General features: G+C 39.1%; 2 protein-coding genes across 3 annotated transcripts in view; one reads left to right on the forward strand and one right to left on the reverse strand.

The window, feature by feature from the left end:
• LOC134565807 (BPI fold-containing family B member 2-like) overlaps nucleotides 1–11,262 on the reverse strand; it is a 49,194-nt gene extending 37,932 nt beyond the window's left edge. The window contains exons 1-2 of one of the 2 annotated variants that reach the window (XM_063425465.1): nucleotides 11,230–11,262; nucleotides 4,571–4,697 (exon numbers count right to left, since the gene is read on the reverse strand). In XM_063425465.1, the coding sequence (XP_063281535.1) occupies nucleotides 4,571–4,676 (106 nt within the window). In that variant the 5' untranslated portion in view covers nucleotides 4,677–4,697; nucleotides 11,230–11,262. Of the gene's footprint in view, nucleotides 1–4,570; nucleotides 4,698–11,215 lie in introns of both variants that reach the window. The other variant, XM_063425464.1, reaches the window with a different exon arrangement.
• The window catches only part of STAC2 (SH3 and cysteine rich domain 2), a 553,559-nt gene that overhangs the window by 281,693 nt on the left and 250,885 nt on the right, over nucleotides 1–20,981 (forward strand). The gene's annotated exons all lie outside the window — the stretch shown is intronic.

Below are 20,981 nucleotides of genomic sequence, written 5' to 3' on the forward strand. Positions count from 1 at the left end.
CTTATTCTATGATCTGGACAGCATATAAGAGTGTAGTTTGAGGTTAATTATGAAAATGGGAGCCCAAGCATTAAAACAGGCAGAAATGAAGATCTCCGATCTCTATATTAAATTATTTAATATGAAGAGAGAAAATAAACAAAGGCCCACAAGAGATCTATCTCTAGACTCAGGTAGGCTTTATCCCAGGGAGATCTTCAACAAATCACATCAGAAGCCTGTTGAGTCTATATGAAGATGCTGATAGGAGACAGATTTCCCAGGGTCGGCTGAGATTTTATGAGTGAGGCACTTAAGGCATTTGGAATTCAGGGAACAATCTGCCGGGCAATTATGGTCCTCTACTCATCACCTACGGGCTGAGTTATAGGCTCGGAAGTAAGAGCAGAATGGTTTCAGTTCACAAAAAGAACTAGGCAGGGATGCCCACTCTCCCCCTTGTACTAATATACTTTCTTTAGAACCGTTAGCCTTGTAAATTAGAAATAACCACAGCATTAAAGGATATAGACTCTCGAATCAGAAAAAAATTAAACTCTATGCTAATGACACTTTACTAATAGTCGAAGATCCTCTTAACTTACCACAGGAAATTATGAAAATAATAAAAGTGTACAGTAGAGAATCAAATTATAAGTTGGACTTGGGCAAAACCGTAGCAATGGCAAGAAATCTAAAAGCCGAAGAAATAAGTCAACTAAATTGACTGTATGGCTTCACATGGGCAGAACATTATTTTTCGTATTTGGGTATAAATATTTATTTATTTCCAACTAACTGGATGGAGATTCATTTATTTCCTCTAATTAGACAGATGAATAGATCTTTAAAGAATGTGAAGGTTCTTGAGATATCATGGTGGGGTAGAATAAATCAAATAAAGTCATATGTACTCCCTACATTTTTATATATCTTTAGAAAGCTTCCTCTAACAATTCCAATGCCCTGGTTGGAGCTTTTACAATCGGCCTTTAACAGTTTCATATGGCTGGGTAAGAAACCAAGAGTAGGGCTAGAAACTTTATTTTAAATAAAAAAAGGAGAAAGGAGGCTCAGGGATCTCTTTGATAAAAAAAAAAAAAAAAAAAACTACGCCCAGGCAGCTATATTAATTACACAAAATAGGAATAGCCCAAAGGAAGTTTGGTTTTCATTGGAACAAAATGCAGTGAATATAGATAAAGAACTTCTCTGGGTTTTTTGGAACCCACTTAATAAAAATAAAACGGTCTTATGATTAGATGGAAGCCTAGCCTTTTTTTAGCAACTGGAAAGTGACCAGAAAAAACCTAGGTCTACAAAATGAAATTCTATCATCTTTACCTCTACTCTTAATTACCGTATTTATCGGCGTATAACACGCCCCGGCGTATAACACGCACCTCATTTTCAGAAGGAAATTCCAGGAAATTTCCACCCCTCCCATAGTATTCCCCCCCTCATCCCATAGTGTTCCCCCCCTTTCCATAGTATTCTCCCCCCCTCCCATAGTATTCTCCCCCACCTCCCATAGTATTCTCCCCCACCTCCCATAGTATTCTCCCCCACCTCCCATAGTATTCTCCCCATTGTGTTCCCCCCCTCATCCTATAGTGCCCCCCATAGTATTCTTCCCTTCCCTCCCATAGTATTCTCCACCCCCCCATAGTATTCTCCACCCCCTCCCATAGTGCCCCCCCCTTTCCATAGTATTCTTCCCCCCCCCATAGTATTCTCCACCCCCCATAGTGTCCCCTAGTTCACTTTCCCTCTTGTCCCATATTTACTTACCTGTCTTGAAGCGTGGGCCGGCTTCACAGCGCGCACCGCGGTACTGGAACTTAAATTTCAAGTTCCGGTTTCCGGCGGGACTGAAAGGAAGTGTGCACAAAATAGTGTGCACACTTCCTTTCAGTCCCACCGGAAACCGGAACCTGAAATTTAAGTTCCAGTACCGCGGTGCGCGCTGTGAAGCCGGCCCACGCTTCAAGACAGGTAAGTAAATGTGGGATATCGGCGTATAACACGCACCCATGATTTCCCCCCTATTTTCAGGGAGAAAAAGTGTGTGTTATACTCCGATAAATACGGTAGTTATTTAATAGATAAACGGGAGATCAGATGCATATATAGTGGAATTGCCCTCTTCTAAGCTCAATATGGCCTAATGATGATACATTATTTTCTAAATGGTTGGGACGTAAATTCGATCTTACGCCAACTAGGGCACTTCTACATTTGTCTTTAGAAGGGCTGAATCAACAAGACAACAAAAGATTTGTGCATTTAATGACAGCAGTAAAACTGTATAGCAAAAAATTGGAAATCATTTCATTTAATCAATGGGCCTATGGTCAAAAATCAGTTTATTTTCCAATGCAGAATGGAAAGAGGTATTATGCTATACACCAACAAAGATAACACAAAATATTTTTTCTGGAATAAGATACGCAAGGAAATGGCAGAAGATAGGCTATCAGAGAGAGCACACATATACATACAGTATACATACAGCTATAGTTTGAGGGTTGCATTTGATCTCACAATGATGCCATCTAAAGATTCTCTAACACCAAGTCCTATGTTAGTCTACATGTATGTATTTGTGTATATGTTCGTAATGTACTGGTCTGTTTTTAAAATATGAATACGCTTTGTCTTTTGCTTATATGGAAAAAAAATAGGAAAAGCAAAATAAATAAAAAAAGGAAAAAATAGGAGTCAAATAAGAATAAAAATAAATACAAAAATAAAAGACCCATCAGAAAGCTTAATTTTGTGTTCTGATTTGCTGAGATTTAACATTTTTTTTTATAGCAGTTGTTGCAATCTGGTTATCAACAGCTAATATAAGAATACATGGAAATACAAACTGCACATTGTTTTTTGAGTTGTGGATCGTCTAAATATAAATTGAATTCATTGAAACCGTAGATAATTTGTAATACTTAAAAACAACCAAGTAAATTAATTCTCTTGAATTTTTTAATTCTGCGCATTTTTGGAAGTTTACAGTATGAAGTTTAACTTCTAGATAAACAAATAGGCCTGATGGCCATTTGATAATGGTTGATTTTTTTTTTCTTCTCTGCACGCTAGGGGATATAAAATCATGTTGTAATTGTTATTATTATTATTGCCATTTATATAGCGCCAACAGATTCCATAGCACTTTACACTATTATAAGGGGGTGGGTGGGGGGGGGGGGGGAGGGGGTAATTGTAAATAGGACAATTACAAAAAACTTACAGGAACAATAGGTTGAAGAGGACCCTGCTCATACGAGCTTGCAGTCTATAGGAGGTTGGGTATAAAAATTACTCTCTATTGTTCCTGGAGGAGTCAAAAAGACCCAAACCTATTGTTTTAACCCCCTTAATTATATAGAAACATTGAATGTGATGGCAGATAATAACGATTCAGCCCATCTAGTCTGCCCAATTTTTAAAATACTTTCATTAGTCCCTGGCCTTATCTTATAGTTAGGATAGCCTTATGCCTATCCCACACATGCTTAAACTCCCTCACTGTGTTAACCTCTACCACTTCAGCTGGAAGGCTTTTCCACTACCCTCTCAGTAAAGTAATATTTCCTGATATTATTTTTAAACCTTTGCCCCCTCTAATTTAAGACTATGTCCTCTTATTGTGTTAGTTTTTCTTCTTTTAAATATACTTTCACCCTTTACTGTGTATTTAAATGTTTCTATATCCCCCTGTCTCGTCTTTCCTCCAAGCTATACATGTAAGGATCCTTAAACCTTTCCTGGTAAGTTTTATCCTGCAATCTATGAACCATTTTAGTAGCCCTTCTCTGAACTCTCTCTAAAGTATCAATATCCTTCTGAAGATACCATCTCCAGTACTGCGTACAATACTCCAAGTGAGGTCTCACCAGTGTTCTGTACAATGGCATGAGCACTTCCCTCTTTCTACTGCTAATATCTCTCCCTATACAACCAAGCATTCTGCTAGCATGTCCTGCTTCTCTATTACATTGTCTGCATATCTTTAGGTCATCTGAAGTAAGTACTGTATCAAATATTATATACTCTGCCCTTGGGTTTTTATGTCAAAGGTGCATTATCTTGCATTTATCCACATTAAATGTCAGTTGCCACAGCTCTGACCATGTTTCTAGTTTACCTAAATCATTTGCCATTTGGCTTATCCCTCCTGCAAATCTATGGAAACATATGTCATGGCATGATGGAAGGGAAGTGAACAAGTCCAGACTCTGTCCTGTTTTTAGTGGGTCTTGGGGATGCCAACTAGACTTTCTTTTACTCTTTACTGTGTCTGTTATTTTAGTTCTATATGGTTTAGAGAAATATCCAAAAATTATTTAATTTGATATCATATCTTGCATTGTATCAATTACATTTCTCTCTATAGATACTATCTATATACATTTTAGAATAAAAAAACAAGAACACTTTTTTTGTAAGAGCTTAATGATCATTTTAAGTAATGTTTCAACGATTATTTTTAAATTCGACTAAATTGACAAATAAGGAATATACACTAATAAAATATATACAACCTTGGGTCTTAGAATTTCCAGTCAGTTTATGTGAAAATGGTACTCACCATATTCCATAGCTTGTTTTTTTATCCGTACGACGGTCTTGCAAGGTGTTGTCCACATTGGAGAAACCCATATGAAGAGGAGCAGGGATATACATATCAGCTTCATCCTGAATGCTCACAGTGAGATCTATACAACCATTAAAAAAATTCAAAAAAGGTAATCACAAAAAAATCCATAAGTAGGTCCAAATTTTTACATAACAGAACAGCTCACTTCTTCACAGCTTTAGGATAATTATTGTAGTGTTTGGAGAATTAAGGTTCTAGTCAGGAATAAGGGTTAGGCATATTAGGTTTAAGGTATAAAGGTTACCCAAAAGGGTTATCTACAATACAAAATATAACAAGAAAACATAGAGTTGCATTTTACACAAAATGGGGTGAGGTATAATGCAATGAAATTAACTCACAAAACCAAATTGATTGAAGGCATATCACTTAAAACTGAAGGCATTCTTCATGACAGTTCCAGTACATACGGAAGTTAAGAAAAATAAATAATAGTGCAGAGGTTCCAATCACAGTGAAAATGTTTAATATAAGTTGCACTTACAAGATAAATACAGTAATCAATCACATCAAAAATACTCCTTGTGGCAAGAAGAACGAGGCTCCCAGTTGGATATTCCAAAAAAAACAGGGAAGACTACTCTCTTGATCACAATTGGATAAAATAAACATGCATATAAAATCAGATAAAAAAAAAAAATTGGAATGCTCTCACACACTGCACACAGCCCAACGCGTTTTATTCGTTCGTAGTGTCCTAGTCTCAAAGCTGGATGTTCAGGCTTTTAAATCATCCTATGGACTCCTGCGGGTTGCCATCAGCCAATCTGCATTGAGTTCCAACAGCTGTAGTTCATCGTGGGTTGTTATACTTCAGCTTGCGGTTCAAGCCTCATTGCAAATCTCATATGCATTGCAGGCTTCTAGAGAAATAGCTCAGATAAGGGATCCAAACAATAGATTTGCCCCCTTGAGAGAATGGAACACACCAGGGAAGAGGAGGAGGATGAATGGGGAGGCGACGGGAGTATAGTACTCAATAAATCAAAAGAGGAAAAATTGCGAGTTTTTAATATTTCTAATCAAATTTTAAAAGCAGACAAAATTTATTTCTTAAATAAAGGGTTGAAATTTGTGCCAAATGAACCACCTAACCTATTTCAGTTATTCGTTGATGCCCATAAATTTGTTAAACTATTGAAAACTATGTCAAATCTTCAAAATAATTTGCAGATCGATAGACACAGTAGTGGCTCAAGATGTAGGCCCAAATTAAATTTTTTTCCTAATGATAAAGGTAGCCAAATTACAGCCTTAAATCAGATGATAACTAGAGACTTTGAGATATTAGGTAAAAGTCTGATCAACAAAAGGAGAAATATAACGATTAATCCCAGGTAGAGAGTAAAACTTTGAGGAACCTTAAAACTAGAAAATATATCATGACAACAGATGACTATCTGGCAGAGGTATATAAGATACTAGGAGACCAACAAACTTATTTAAAATTGCAAAAGAACCCAAACCGAGGTTTTAATACAGAACTCAAACAATTATTAAATGATGCAAAAAAAGCTGGTATTTTTCTGAGTTTCCTGCCAAAGATCCATAAGTCAAAAGACAAACCTCCAGGCAGGCCAATAATAAGTGACATAGACTCTATCACTTCTAAACTGTCAGAATTCATTGACTTTTACCTACAGAAAATAGGCTCAAAAGGCATTGTATTACCTTAAAGACACAAAACATTTCATCCAAGAACTAGATTCAATTGAGTGGGAAGACAATTTTATATGGGCTACCTTGGATGTTACATCCCTTTATACTGTCATCGACCACAATTTGGGTATACAAGCTGTAAAAACAAAAATGATGCCGATGTCGAGCTAAATGTTAGTATATTTTTACTTGAAACTTTTCAATTCATTTTGGGGTTTTAATTATGAATTCTCTCTGAAGATCAAGGGAAATGCCATGGGCACCAAGGTCGCACCCGACTATGAAAACGTGTTTATGGATTATAGGGAAAAATTAACCATTTGAGAAAAAAATCCATGCGGTGCAAACTTGGTGCTATGGAGGTGCTATATAGACAATATTTTAATTAGTTGGCTCGACCCTGTTGATATTTTAAATATTTTTTTTCAAATTTGTGAATCAAAATCACCTATCGTTACTTTTTACTCTAAAGATAGGTGTAACAGATATAATTTTTTTAGATCTGACCCTATTTTGTACAAAAAAAATATTTAAGACAAACACTTTAAAAAAAAAAAAAAAAACATTGATACTAACAGTTTCATTGACACTAAAAGCGGACACCATCTAATTTGCTTAACCCCTTAGTGACCAGAACGTTTTTCAATTTTATTACCTCCCATTTGAGAAGGAGACTAGTAAGCTAAGATAGAGGTGGAGTTGAAGCTTCTTTTTTCCCGGGGGACCACCACCACTGTGGCTATTTGTCGTTCTGGAACTACTTACCTGCTATTACAGTAGAGAGCCGACTTATATGGCTCTCCAAATTGTGAGTTTTTCCAGTTATACGTATATTTGATCATTTTCCTATATATGTTGCCCTATGAAGGTTCTGTTATATTTATTACAGATTGTTCAAAACTATCCATTGTGTGCGCCAACCTCTCTCTTTTTTATCTAAAGTTCAGGTAAGTGTGGGATGGGGGGACAGCCTACAGATCAGGTAAGTGAGGGATGGGGAGGCAGCCTACAGATCAGGGAAGTGAGGTATGGGGGGGCAGCCTATAGATCAGGAAAGTGAGGCTTGGGGGGCAGCCTATAGATCAGGGAAGTGAGACATGGGGTGTAGCCTATAGATCAGGGAAGTGAGGCATGGGGGACAGTCTATAGATCAGGGAAGTGAGGCATGGGGTGCAGCCTATAAATCAGGGCAGTGAGGCATGGGGGCAGACTATAGATCAGGGAAGTGAGGCATGGGGGCTAGCCTATAGATCAGTGAAGTGAGGCACAGGGGTGCAGCCTATAGATCAGGGAAGTGAGGCATGGTGGGGAAGCCTATAGATCAGGGAAGTGAGGCATGGGGGATAGCCTACAGATCAGGGAAGTGAGAGGGGTGCAGCATACAGATCAGGTAAGTGAGAGGGGTGCAGCATACAGATCAGGTAAGTGAGAGATGGGGGATCCAATTACAGATCAGGTAAGTTAGAGATGGTTGGGGGGGGAGACAGCCTTTAGATCAGGTAAGTATGGGATGGGGGAGAGAAAGCCTATAGATCAGGTAAGTGAGGGATGGGGGGGAGAGACAGCCTATAGATCAGGTAAGTGAGAGATGGGGGGATCCACCTACAGATCAGGCAAGTTAGAGATGGGGGTATCCACCTACAGATCAGGTAAGGGAGGGATGGGGGAGGCAGTCTATAGATCAGGTAAGTGAGGGATGGGGGAAACAGCCTACAGGAAGAGTCAGAAAGGAGCAGGAAGGTGAAGTAAGAGGAAGGGAAATCAAGGAGCAGAAAGGGACAGCAAGGAGCACAAAAGGTAAAGTTGGAGAAGGAGCACAAAGGAACAGAAATTAGCAGGAAGGGGCAGCAAGGAGCAGGAAGAGGCAGCAAGAAGCAGGAGAAGGAAAGGTCAGCAAGGAGCAGGAAGGGTCAGCAAGGAGCAGGAAGGGTCAGCAAGGAGCAGGAAGGGTCAGCAAGAAGCAGAAAGGGTCATCAAGGAGCTGGAAGGTAAAGCAGCACAAAGGTAAAGTAGAAGGAGCAGAAAGGGTCAGCAAGGAGCTGGAAAGGGCAGCAAGGAGCAGTAAGGGACAGAAGGAGCACAAAGGTAAAGTAGGAGAAAGAACAGAAATTAGCAGAAAGGGACATCAAGGAGCAGAAAGGGTCAGCAATGACTTGGAAGGGGCAGAAGAGGACAAACGTAAAGTAGGAGAAGGAGCAAAAATGAGCAGGAAGGGTCAGCAAGGAGCAGGAAGGGTCTACAAGGAGCAGGAAGGGGCAGCAAGGAGCAGGGAGGATCTGCAAGGGGCAGCAAGGAGCAGTAAGGGTCTGCAAGGGGCAGCAAGGAGCAGTAAGGGTCTGCAAGGAGCAGGAAGGGGCAGCAAGGAGCAGGAAGGGGCAGCAAGGAGCAGGAAGGGTCTGCAAAGAGCAGAAAGGGAAAGAAGGAGTACAAACGTAAAGGAGCAGAAAGAATCAGAAGGTGCACAAAGGTAAAGTAGGATAAGGAGCAGAGAGGGATCAGAAAGGGATCAGAAAGAGAATCAGAAAGAGAAAGGAGCAGAAGGGCGCAAAATAAGCAGAAAGTAGCAGAAAGGTAAAGGAGCAGTAGGAGCCAAGGAGGAGAGAAGACAGGGTCAAAAGAAAAAGAAGACTGTTTCAAATGAAGGAGAAGAAAAGGAGATTGGAGCAGGAAGGACAAGGGAAGTGAACCCTCCACTTTATTCTGGACCCCACATCATAAGGCTTTGGTACCTGGGCCTGGCAGGGATACTTTGAACCTTCTCATCTCCCCAGGTAAAAAAAAAATCAGTGTTAATGTGTTCACTTTTATTTAAAGAGTGTCCGGAAGCACCGCTGGGTAAGGGTGTCGCTGATTGGCAAGATTGGTCAGCTGGCGGCACTCTAAGCCAATCAGTAGCTCCCCATTCATAAAAAGTAAAACATTTCTATGAACCGGGAACTAGCAATTGGCTTAGAGCGTCAGCTGACCACTCAAGCCAATCTGCAGCACACATGCCTGACGTCAATCTGCACTTCCTGACACTCCGTTTCAGAAGCCGAATACCACTGAGTGACCTGGAGATCTGGAGCAGCAGGAAGCCTTTGGGTTTAAACCATGTGAGAGCAGCTTAACCCCTTAACCCCTTAAGGACACATGACATGTGTGACATGTCATGATTCCGTTTTATTCCAGAAGTTTGGTCCTTAAGGGGTTAAAGGAAAGAGAGCACACAGGGGTTTCCTGGCATCATAGCATTTTCATTTAGATGAAGTTGTTATGGTGACCAGAATGTTCCTTTAATTTTCTTAAAGGAACACTATAGTGTCAGGATTACAAACATGTATTCCTGACACCATAGTTGTGAAAACGCTATTCACCCTGGCTTTATGTGATAATGACTATGCTCCTCCCCTTCATGACACTGTCAAAAAGGGACCAAGCATGGATGTCATTACAATTATGCCCCCCCCCCCCCGGAAAATTTCCTGGGGATGTCTATGCTAGTGTGTCACTTTAAAAGTTGCATTTTATTATTCTTTTGCTGTAGTTTAATAGTGCTGGATTAATACTATCACCCTATTTAATGGGGGGTTTTCCCCTCTCTATCTCATGATATTTTATACACCTTCTTCTGTAATGTCAACATTATACATACATCAGTTTATCTTACAATCTGCCCCATTTCATCTCATGCCATCTTTTTTCTACTCCCACCTAATTTTCTATCCAAAGTAATTTGTGCCCTCTTGCCCTCTCCCTTCTCATTTTATCTTATTACTCTTCCTTTCCAATGTCATTTTGTTTCTGCCTCTTACCCTATATTCTATCCCACAATCCCATGGTATGTATGCATCCTCCAAATCCTTTAATTGTCTTCTTTTCTCCCTCTCTTTCCTATGCTGTATCCCTATCATCCCAATATCTTGACTTCCATCTCCCTTCTTTGTCTTTATTCTAACTTGCCCTGGTCTAATAGTTTATATAATCTTTGCTCTTAGATGCTTTAGATGATCTGATTTCCCCAGTGGTACTCGGCCTGTGATCATTATGGCTCAGCTGTATTTGCCCAATGGCCAGCCCAAGCCTCGTTAAATTTAATATTGTCTATTTAACAAGTATAATTAAGTTAGTTTTTCGCAAGTAGTAATAGTTAAATTTCGCTAAATGGGTTAATGTGTTGACTAACCCTTGCACAGCAGCAAGTACATAAAAGGAGTGAGGTGCACATTGCACACACTAGTTGGATGGATCTTTGATGATAAAATGCATCTTTTGACATCATCCTGGAGCCAGTTTTGTAGGCGTAGGGATTTTCGCAAATCATTGCAGCTGTAAGGTTATCTGGACTTTGAGTTAACGTGCAGGGTACTATCTGCACAGCAAACTTTACAAGAATGCAGAATTGACATGGTGCTTAGAGGGACAAACTAAGAGTAAACATGAATAAGTCAAACGTGCATTGCTACATTGGGCTTATATAATATAATTGCATGCACGGGATTAGCTGGTAAATCCCCAGGAATTGCTTACATGGTGCTATCTGCAATATTTGCATCTTCTTGTTCTACATTAGAACCAAGTCTAATCAAAAAGATAAAAATAGAGTAGACCCGAGAAAATTTAAACCATAGCTTGGCACTGCATCTTGGGAAATGTAGTGCACAAACATCTGCAGTGACAAAATTAGGCGTCACTGAACTTTTTGGTACTCAGCGCAACTTCATGTTCATGTTTCAACTTCATGTTCATGTTTCATGTTCATGTTTCAAATATACACATTTCTAAAACATGTTAATAACAACAAAAACTAAATGAAAAACTTGTAATGGTAATTTTGAGATGTCCGAGATTTTGATCAGTCTTGATTAATGCATTATTGTACACAGACATCTATAGATGATGTAATCAGATGTATTATACAAATTCACATGTCCTCACCTGAATGTACTTACGCGAATGAGTATTTATTATCCTCTCTGGTGTCCAAATCCCGATTTGGAGGCTCTGACTTTTATACTCCATATCTATTAGGTGTTTGAAAAGTACGTGACCATGTAACAATTTCTGGATTATCTGTGGGGTGTAACTTTAAAAATGTATTAAGCGTTTAATACATACAAATAGAAAACTGGTGCCAATGTAATTTTTCTCACAATGCCCCGTATTATCAAATATGATAAAACAATAACTCTACAAATCGTGGTACATACAGGATAGCAAATTAGGGCGCTATCCTCTAAACGGCTGGACGTCCTTTTTGTAATTGTGGTCTTTCAGCTGTTTAGTTGGTAGCTCTCTAATTTGGTACTTGCAATTCCATCGAAAATGAATACACAAATCTGCTAGACATATAAATGATATAAACCTTAAATGTAAATAGTCTCTAGATCGACTGTAATATCCTTCCAGTTACATTTTATTTTTCCATACAGAAAAGTAATTCTTTATTGATATAAAATAATGTTACTTTTTGTTTTGCAATAAAAAAATAAAATCGTTGATCCTTTGAAAAACACAAATGTGTTTTGTTTAACCCCTTAACACCGCAGCCAAATGTACAAGTTGTGAACAGAACAAAACGTAAACAAAACCTGGCATTTGCGCTATATGTCTGTCCAACCGTAATTCACCTCTTTCATATGAAATGCATCCCCCCTTATTATATATCATTTTATTCAGGGGAAACAGGGCTTTCATATAACATCAAATATTTAGGTATTAAACATAATTTAATATAAAAAATATATAAAAAAATGGGAGAAAAAAAGATTTTTTTAATTTTTTTTAGTTCTATGTGACATTTTAACTGTGGATGTCAAAATACTGTTTGCTTTTACTGCAATACAATACACATATTTGTATTCAGCGATGTCTCACATGTAAAACAGTACCCCCTATGTACAGGTTTTATGGTGTTTTGGGAAGTTACAGGGTCAAATATAGCGTGTTACATTTGAAATTGAAATTCGCCAGATTGGTTACGTTGCCTTTGAGACTGTATAGTAGCCCAGGAATGAAATTTACACCCATAATGGCATACCATTTGCAATAGTAGACAACCCAAGGTATTGCAAATGGGGTATGTCCAGTCTTTTTTAGTAGCCATTTGGTCACAAACACTGGCCAAAGTTAGCGTTAGTATTTGTTTGTGTGTGAAAAATGCAAAAAACGCCAATTTTGGCCAGTGTTTGTGACTAAGTGGCTACTAAAAAAGTCTGGACAAACCCCATTTGCAATACCTTGGGTTGTCTACTATTGAAAATGGTATGCCATCATAGGGGTAATTTTCATTCTTGGGCTACCATAGGGTCACAAAGGCAACGTAAGCAATCTGGCGAATTTTAATGTGAAAAAAATGAAACACAAGCCTTATATTTGACGCTGTAACATTTGAAAACACCATAAAACCTGTACATGTGGGGTACTGTTGTACTCGGGAGACTTCGCTCAACACAAATATTTGTATTTCAAAACAGTAAAAAGTATTGCAGCAATAATATCGTCCGTGTAAGTGCTGTTTGTGCGTGAAAAATGCAGAAAACGTCACTTTTACTGGCGATATCATGGTTGTAATACATTTTACTGTTTTGAAACACTAATATTTGTGTTCAGCAAAGTCTCCCGAGTAAAACAGTACCCCCCATGTACAGGTTTTATGGTGTCTTGGAAAGTTATAGGGTTAAATATAGTGCTAGCAAATTAAATTCCCTATACTTTCGGCATGGGTTGTCAGGCAGGTCCCGCTAATTGTAATTAATTAGGATACCTAATTATGTAAAATTATTACATAAATATATGTGTAGAATTAATATATGTATATATATACATATGTGTATATATAAAAAGTGAAAAAAAGATAGCACTCCCAGGACTTGTAAATAAAAATAAAACTTAACTTTTAATCAATCAGCAAGAGGTCGACGTTTCAGTCTGTTAACCACAGACTTTCATCAGGACTAATGCAAAACACCATAAAATGACATATATATACAATAAATACATATTGGTAATCAACCAAACCAATTACGTCTCCCTGTCAGCTCCGGCTGGGTTTGCCGCGGGTTCCGCCGACGTCAGTGCGTGCGTCGCGATGACGTCATTACACGGCGCCGGCGTCATCACACCACGTGACCACCTGCCCGTCGGCATCATGGGGAGTGTTGTCATGGAAATAGACTCCATGGCAACCAAATAAAAACAACGGTGAACGGCTGAAACGGCATTTAGAAGAACACTTAAATAACATTACTTAATCTAGATACGTAAGTGTAACCACTATCCTCATAGAGCAGGGGGATTTAAGGCTTTTAACAATTATAGTTCTAGGCAGAACAATATCATAGATAAACCTCTAAAGGGGCAGAACACTGAAGGGACGAATTTTGTAGGAAGCCCAAAGAGAATTACAAATTAAATGAACGGGCCCATAGTACTGGTATATAGAAAAAACCCTTACTTCCAGTAAAGTGTATACAAAATATACAATCACAGAGCCATCAGGGCCTGCTAGTCAAATAGCCTGTCATTGTGACCCAGCAAATTTAGCGACTAAGAAAACAATTAAACCAAACAATGTCCAAAGTAATTGGACTAAGGTATGAAAATCTATAAGGAGACTGAGTAGTGGGCCCAACTGTATATTAACCAGGACGCCAGGGTGTACCTACTAGGTGGCTTACAGGAATAATTCTTAAATGACCAGATAAGGAACAACAAATTGGGGAAAAAATATAGATGAAGTCTATTTCCATGACAACACTCCCCATGATGCCGACGGGCAGGTGGTCACGTTGTGTGATGACGCCGGCGCCGTGTAATGACGTCATCGCGACGCACGCACTGACGTCGGCGGAACCCGCGGCAAACCCAGCCGGAGCTGACAGGGAGACGTAATTGGTTTGGTGGTGGGTAAGTTGATTACCAATATGTATTTATTGTATATATATGTCATTTTATGGTGTTTTGCATTAGTCCTGATGAAAGTCTGTGGTTAACAGACTGAAACGTCGACCTCTTGCTGATTGATTAAAAGTTAAGTTTTATTTTTATTTACAAGTCCTGGGAGTGCTATCTTTTTTTCACTTTTTGTATTTCGCTGGACAAGCACCGGGCATATACATTTGGATTGTGGAGTGCAGGATTATTTTGTTTTGTTGTATGTATGGCTCAGTGGCAGGAGCCAGCCTTCTATGCACCCTGACTTTGGAGTTTGAATCACTCCTGAATTTACATTTAACTGCTTTTTTGGAAAACCACATTTTGGTACCTTTGTGAGTACTTGTATATAATTGTATATATTGGATTCAATCTATTATCCCACATTTTTTCATCTATGGAAGATTTTTTTACATTGGCTGGTGGTTTAGTCGAACAGGCGGAAACATGGCAGTACAGTGAGGAGGATGCAGATAGGATACGGTGGGCAACATCTACATCTGATTTGCCCAATACCACGTCTCTAAGGGACATATACTTTGAGCTATTAAGACTTAGAAAACGAGAGACTGATTTGGACCTGCATGGGCTCTTCTTGTCTGAATACCATCGCAAGCTACAGATTCCACGAGGTTTTCGGGTTAAAAACATTCCTACCATCGGTAGATTGAAGCCACAGGTCTGTAAACGCTGGATCTCCGTTCTCAATAAATGTTCACTAGATCTTATGCTCATTATTATTGAGGACGTTAGGGAGGATCTTATCCAAATTAGGAGAAAGATCTCTGAATTAGAAACAAGACAGGCGGTACTACTATCAGCACCGGAATCGGCAACTACCTTATTAAAACTGGAGGACAACATCAAGAATTACAAGACTGATTTGGTGAGATTCAAAAGAGAAAAACAGGAGAGGGTGACAGCTGATTATAAGGAGCATCGTGTATATAGATGGCTCAGTGGAAAGTCGGATACACCGTACTTTATTAAGAAACGCAGACCCATCCGTAAACCTAGACAGTTCACAATAGATAGAACTTCAGGAGAATCCACCTCTGAGTCTGAACTACCGCATGATTCTTTTACAACACGGAGAACTGATAGCTCATCAAGTACTGCACAATCTTTTTTAGACAGGGCATCAGCAGAGGAACCATCTATACGGACACGGTACCAGAGCAGACACAGAACATCAGGCGGAGGTACATCACAAGACGTGGCCAGAGGGGGCGTACCTTCTGGGGCAAGAGGGCGGCCACCCCGTCAACAGAGATAGCCCCAATCTTCAATCTATCTTCTAGAGCTCTGACACCAGAAGAAACCAGTATGCTCAGTAAAGGCTTATCATTTGTCCCCACTTCTGGAGCTAAACCCTTAGATTGGGAAGTTGAACTTTATAAATTTGGTCGGTCGTTAAGATTGAAAGATTTTTTTAAGACCAAAACTATGGATACAACGAACCCTATTAACAAATTTAGAATGAAGAGCACATTCGACCCTATGCCCAACCAAATATCTATTAAGTCCTTCTTACGCTCAGTACAGAAGGAGTCGTCTGACCATTTGAAACACAAGCTTCCTCATCATTCTAACTGCACTAAGAATGAACGAGCCATCATCAAATCCTTGTCTGCTGATAAGGAGATTATCATCCGTCCGGCCGACAAAGGGGGAGGCATTGTCATCTAGAATTATTGCGACTACCGCTCTGAAATTCTTTCACAATTGTCGGACCACAACACATATGCCAAATTATCAAAGGACCCTACAGATCTAGTCATCAACCAGATTGAAGAATGTCTATCAAGAGGGCTTCGCTCCAATTATATCTCTATGGAACTTTACCAATATCTCCAAGCAACTTCACCAAGGACTCCTGTGATTTATTCATTGCCCAAAGTCCATAAAAACTTGGACAAACCTCCAGGCCGCCCTATAGTTTCGGCGATTGGGGGAGTTCTGGAACCTCTGGCAAAATGGCTGGATTTCTTGTTTAAAGAACCCATTGAACATCTTCCAACCTGTATAAAGGACACCCCGAGTTTCGTAAAATTATTATCCGAGACAATATTACCTTCTGAACCGGTTTTTCTATTGACGTGTGACGTGTCAAGTCTATACACCGTGATACCCCATCAAGAGGGAATAGATGCTATGAGATCGATATTATCGCAATCCACGCACTATATAGGACCTCCTATAGAGTACACGTTGGAGCTCTTGGAAATAGTCCTGTCCCAGAATTACTTCAGGTTCGAGACGGAGTGGTACAGACAAATTGCTGGTACATCCATGGGTGCAGCCATGGCACCCATGTATGCCAACGGTTACATGTTTGAATTTGAAACCAGACATATTCTGGAACCTTATCATGACCGTATCCTGAAGTATGCAAGGTATATCGACAATATTTTTATGTTGGTTACTGGTTCTATAGCCGAGGCCAAAGAGATGGTCCAATCCATCAATATAAGCACCAGTAACATTAAACTAACAGCGGTGATGGATGAGGCATCCGTTGATTTCCTGGACATCAGAGTACTACGTGAGGGGATGAGGCTGGCTTATACTCTATACTCTAAGCCGACGGACCGAAATACTATACTTCAGGCCAATAGCTTCCACCCTGGTTCATTAAAAAACTCTCTACCCTACTCGCAGTTCTTGCGTGTCCTGAGGAACAACTCAGATCCAATAAGAGCCCAAGAACAGTTAGGGTTAATGTGGGAGAAGTTTCGACAACGTGGATATACATGCCAGATTTTACAGAAGGCACTTGACCGAGGGTTGGCTACAATTGACACTCCTGCTCCAAAGGCAAAGACCGACAGATTGATCTTCCCCACCACGTTTACAACATCATCACTCAAATTTAAACAAATCATTGAGGCAAATTGGAGAACACTCAGCAATGATGTGACATTACCTCCAATATTCCAGAATCCTCCTATGTTTTGCTACAAGAGGAACAAAAATCTGAGGGATCTGCTAGTGAACACCGATCCAGTTCACTGCTATACGAAGGGTAGTACTCCACAGAATCTGGGATGCTATCGCTGTCTAGGATGTGTGACTTGTGGACACATGATTCCCGGAAAGACGTTCACACATCCACATACGGGAACCAGCTTTCGCATCCAACATCGACTAACATGCACCAGCGATTTCGTGATATATAAACTCATGTGTCCGTGTGGTTTAACGTACATTGGGAAAACGGACTTGCCCCTGAGGGAACGTATCCGAAACCATAGGTCCAGCATCAGAACAGCATATAGGGACCAGAAGTCGGAGTTACCGGTAGCGAAGCCCTTTCTTGAACTTGGCCACAATTTGCCATCTATGAAGCTCATGGCTATTGATCATGTCCCTGCACCTAGGAGGGGAGGTGATCGAAAAAGGATGCTCCTACAAAGAGAATTGTTCTGGATAAGGACACTACAAACAGTCCACCCTCTTGGACTGAATGACAAATATTCGTTGTCTGTGTTCTTATAATCCAATACTTTGGATGACCTGATATATACTGGCATAGGTGTTGGGGGCCCGCCCTTGGGGCTAAGCTACCTCCCTGGTTGTCCAGTTTTGAGGATGGTCATTTGCTTCATATTTCTATATTTTTCATACTTTTTCATACTTCTATGTGTCTGTATGCACCATTGACCAGTATAGTTAGTACATTGGCACGGGGACCCATCCACATAGGGGGTTCTCCACATGTGTTCTTTACTGATACTATTCATCTATATTTTTTCCCCAATTTGTTGTTCCTTATCTGGTCATTTAAGAATTATTCCTGTAAGCCACCTAGTAGGTACACCCTGGCGTCCTGGTTAATATACAGTTGGGCCCACTACTCAGTCTCCTTATAGATTTTCATACCTTAGTCCAATTACTTTGGACATTGTTTGGTTTAATTGTTTTCTTAGTCGCTAAATTTGCTGGGTCACCATGACAGGCTATTTGACTAGCAGGCCCTGATGGCTCTGTGATTGTATATTTTGTATACACTTTACTGGAAGTAAGGGTTTTTTCTATATACCAGTACTATGGGCCCGTTCATTTAATTTGTAATTCTCTTTGGGCTTCCTACAAAATTCGTCCCTTCAGTGTTCTGCCCCTTTAGAGGTTTATCTATGATATTGTTCTGCCTAGAACTATAATTGTTAAAAGCCTTAAATCCCCCTGCTATATGGGGATAGTGGTTACACTTACGTATCTAGATTAAGTAATGTTATTTAAGTGTTCTTCTAAATGCCGTTTCAGCCGTTCACCGTTGTTTTTATTTGGTTGCCATGGAGTCTATTTCCATGACAACACTCCCCATGATGCCGACGGGCAGGTGGTCACGTGGTGTGATGACGCCGGCGCCGTGTAATGACGTCATCGCGACGCACGCACTGACGTCGGCGGAACCCGCGGCAAACCCAGCCGGAGCTGACAGGGAGACGTAATTGGTTTGGTGGTGGGTAAGTTGATTACCAATATGTATTTATTGTATATATATGTCATTTTATGGTGTTTTGCATTAGTCCTGATGAAAGTCTGTGGTTAACAGACTGAAACGTCGACCTCTTGCTGATTGATTAAAAGTTAAGTTTTATTTTTATTTACAAGTCCTGGGAGTGCTATCTTTTTTTCACTTTTTGTATTTCGCTGGACAAGCACCGGGCATATACATTTGGATTGTGGAGTGCAGGATTATTTTGTTTTGTTATGTGTATATATACGTATATATATATATAATTTTTTTAAAATATTTTTATTGATATATAGGTATATATACGTATATATTTATGTATATAGATATATATATTATGATATATATATTATTTTGTTCTACGTGTATTTTGATATAAATATATATATATTATCACAATACAGTTAGAACGAAATAACACACATCTATATATTTTTTTATTATTTATTTTTAAATATTTTTTTAATTTTATTTTTTTACGTATTTACATATATATATATTTTATATTATATATAAATATATATATAACAATAATTATATATATATTTAATCAGTATCAGTCTACGTGTAATTTGATATTAATATATATATATATATTTATTAATATTTAAATACACGTCGTGTATGTGTAAATGTGTGTGTGTGTGTGTATGTGTATATATATATATACTTAGATCATATATATATATAATACATATGATCTAAGTATATTTTATTTGTAACTGTAAATTTTTTAAATTTATTTTTTGAACTAATATTTTATTTTTTTTACAGGACAGGGGGCAGAGACAGTGTCAGCCAGTGATTTCACATCACTGGCTGACACACAGGATCAGTGATCACAGTGACTGCCTGTCACTGTGATCACCTCCTGCAGATTGGGTAATTGACCACAGGGGGGAGTGCCTGGGTGGTACAAGCACTCCCCCCTTCCAATCTGCAGGGGGATCACTGTGCCAGTTACATGTGTCAGCCAATAGGCTGACACATGTAACACTGATCGCAGTGACAGGCTGTCACTGCGATCAGAGTGCTTTGAGATCGCAGTGACAGCCTGTCACTGCGATCAGACTTAGCAGATCGCGGTCACTGACCCCAGGGGTGTGTGATGGTGTACACACACACAAAAGCACACACTGATACATACATATACAAAGTACACACTGACAATTTCTAACCTCTCTCAAACACCACCTCCATTGACTCTCAGTATAAGAACAGCCTTCTTCCATGCGCATAAGCATGTGTGTGTGTCATAATATGTTGGTATGTTTAGCACATTTTTTGTTTTATATGTTTTTATTAATATAGAATGCAAGGTAATTCAGTTTTCCAGATAACAGGATTATCAAAGAATAAAATAAAAAAACAACAAATATTTAATGTAAAGATGTATATTTTTTTAAATATATACATTTTTAATAAAACTCTAAACATTGGATTTATAAGAAACGTTAAAACTTTGATTATCACCTTTTACATGTAAAGGAAACTGATATGGTTCCTAAATGTTCTTTCACCCCTCTGTCTTGGTTGCTTATGTAGCGCTACAACTGGCGCCGATTTTCTCTTCAACGCATGTTGAAATAAGAGCATATCCTCCTCCATTTTATAGAGCTAAAGGGAAAAATAATTAACATTTTTATGAAAATAAAAACTAAGCATTAAAGAAATACAATCTTATAAAAAAAAATATTTTAAACTACAGTTTTAAAAATGTAACACTTAAAGGGACACTATATCCATCAGAACCACTACAACTTAATGTTGTGGTTCTGATGTTTATAGCATGTCCCTGTAGGCTTAGCAGTGTAAACGCTGACTTATCAGAAAAGGCGGAGGATTGTATCTAAAAGGAAGACGGTCTGCTGTTCTGGGGGGACAGGATGTCTAGAGGGCTGGAGGAGATTTTGAACTAGTGGCAGTGGTGAGGAGGGACACATAAGTCTATTAAACAAAGACACAAAAGAAAGGAGATAAGATTTAGCTCAGTGCAAGAGGAGTGGAGGTGTGGGAGGGGCAATATCAGAACAGAGGAGGTATGTAATTGTAAAAAAAATTGACATACTGTACAAGTGACTCATGATAATATTAAATGTATGCTTACTAAAGCAAGGAGTATAAATAACAAAATGGCGGACCTAGAGGCAATAACATGCTTTAAGCAATATGGTATAATAGATGTAAAGGTAACACATGGCTGGGAAGTTAACTAGCTACAAATTATTTAGGAAGGCTATGAAAAATGACTGAGGTGGCAGGGTTTATTTGTACGCCGTGCATGCATTA

This window comes from Pelobates fuscus, chromosome 6 (genome assembly GCF_036172605.1).
Source record: "Pelobates fuscus isolate aPelFus1 chromosome 6, aPelFus1.pri, whole genome shotgun sequence".
Classification (NCBI taxonomy): Eukaryota; Metazoa; Chordata; class Amphibia; order Anura; family Pelobatidae; genus Pelobates; species Pelobates fuscus.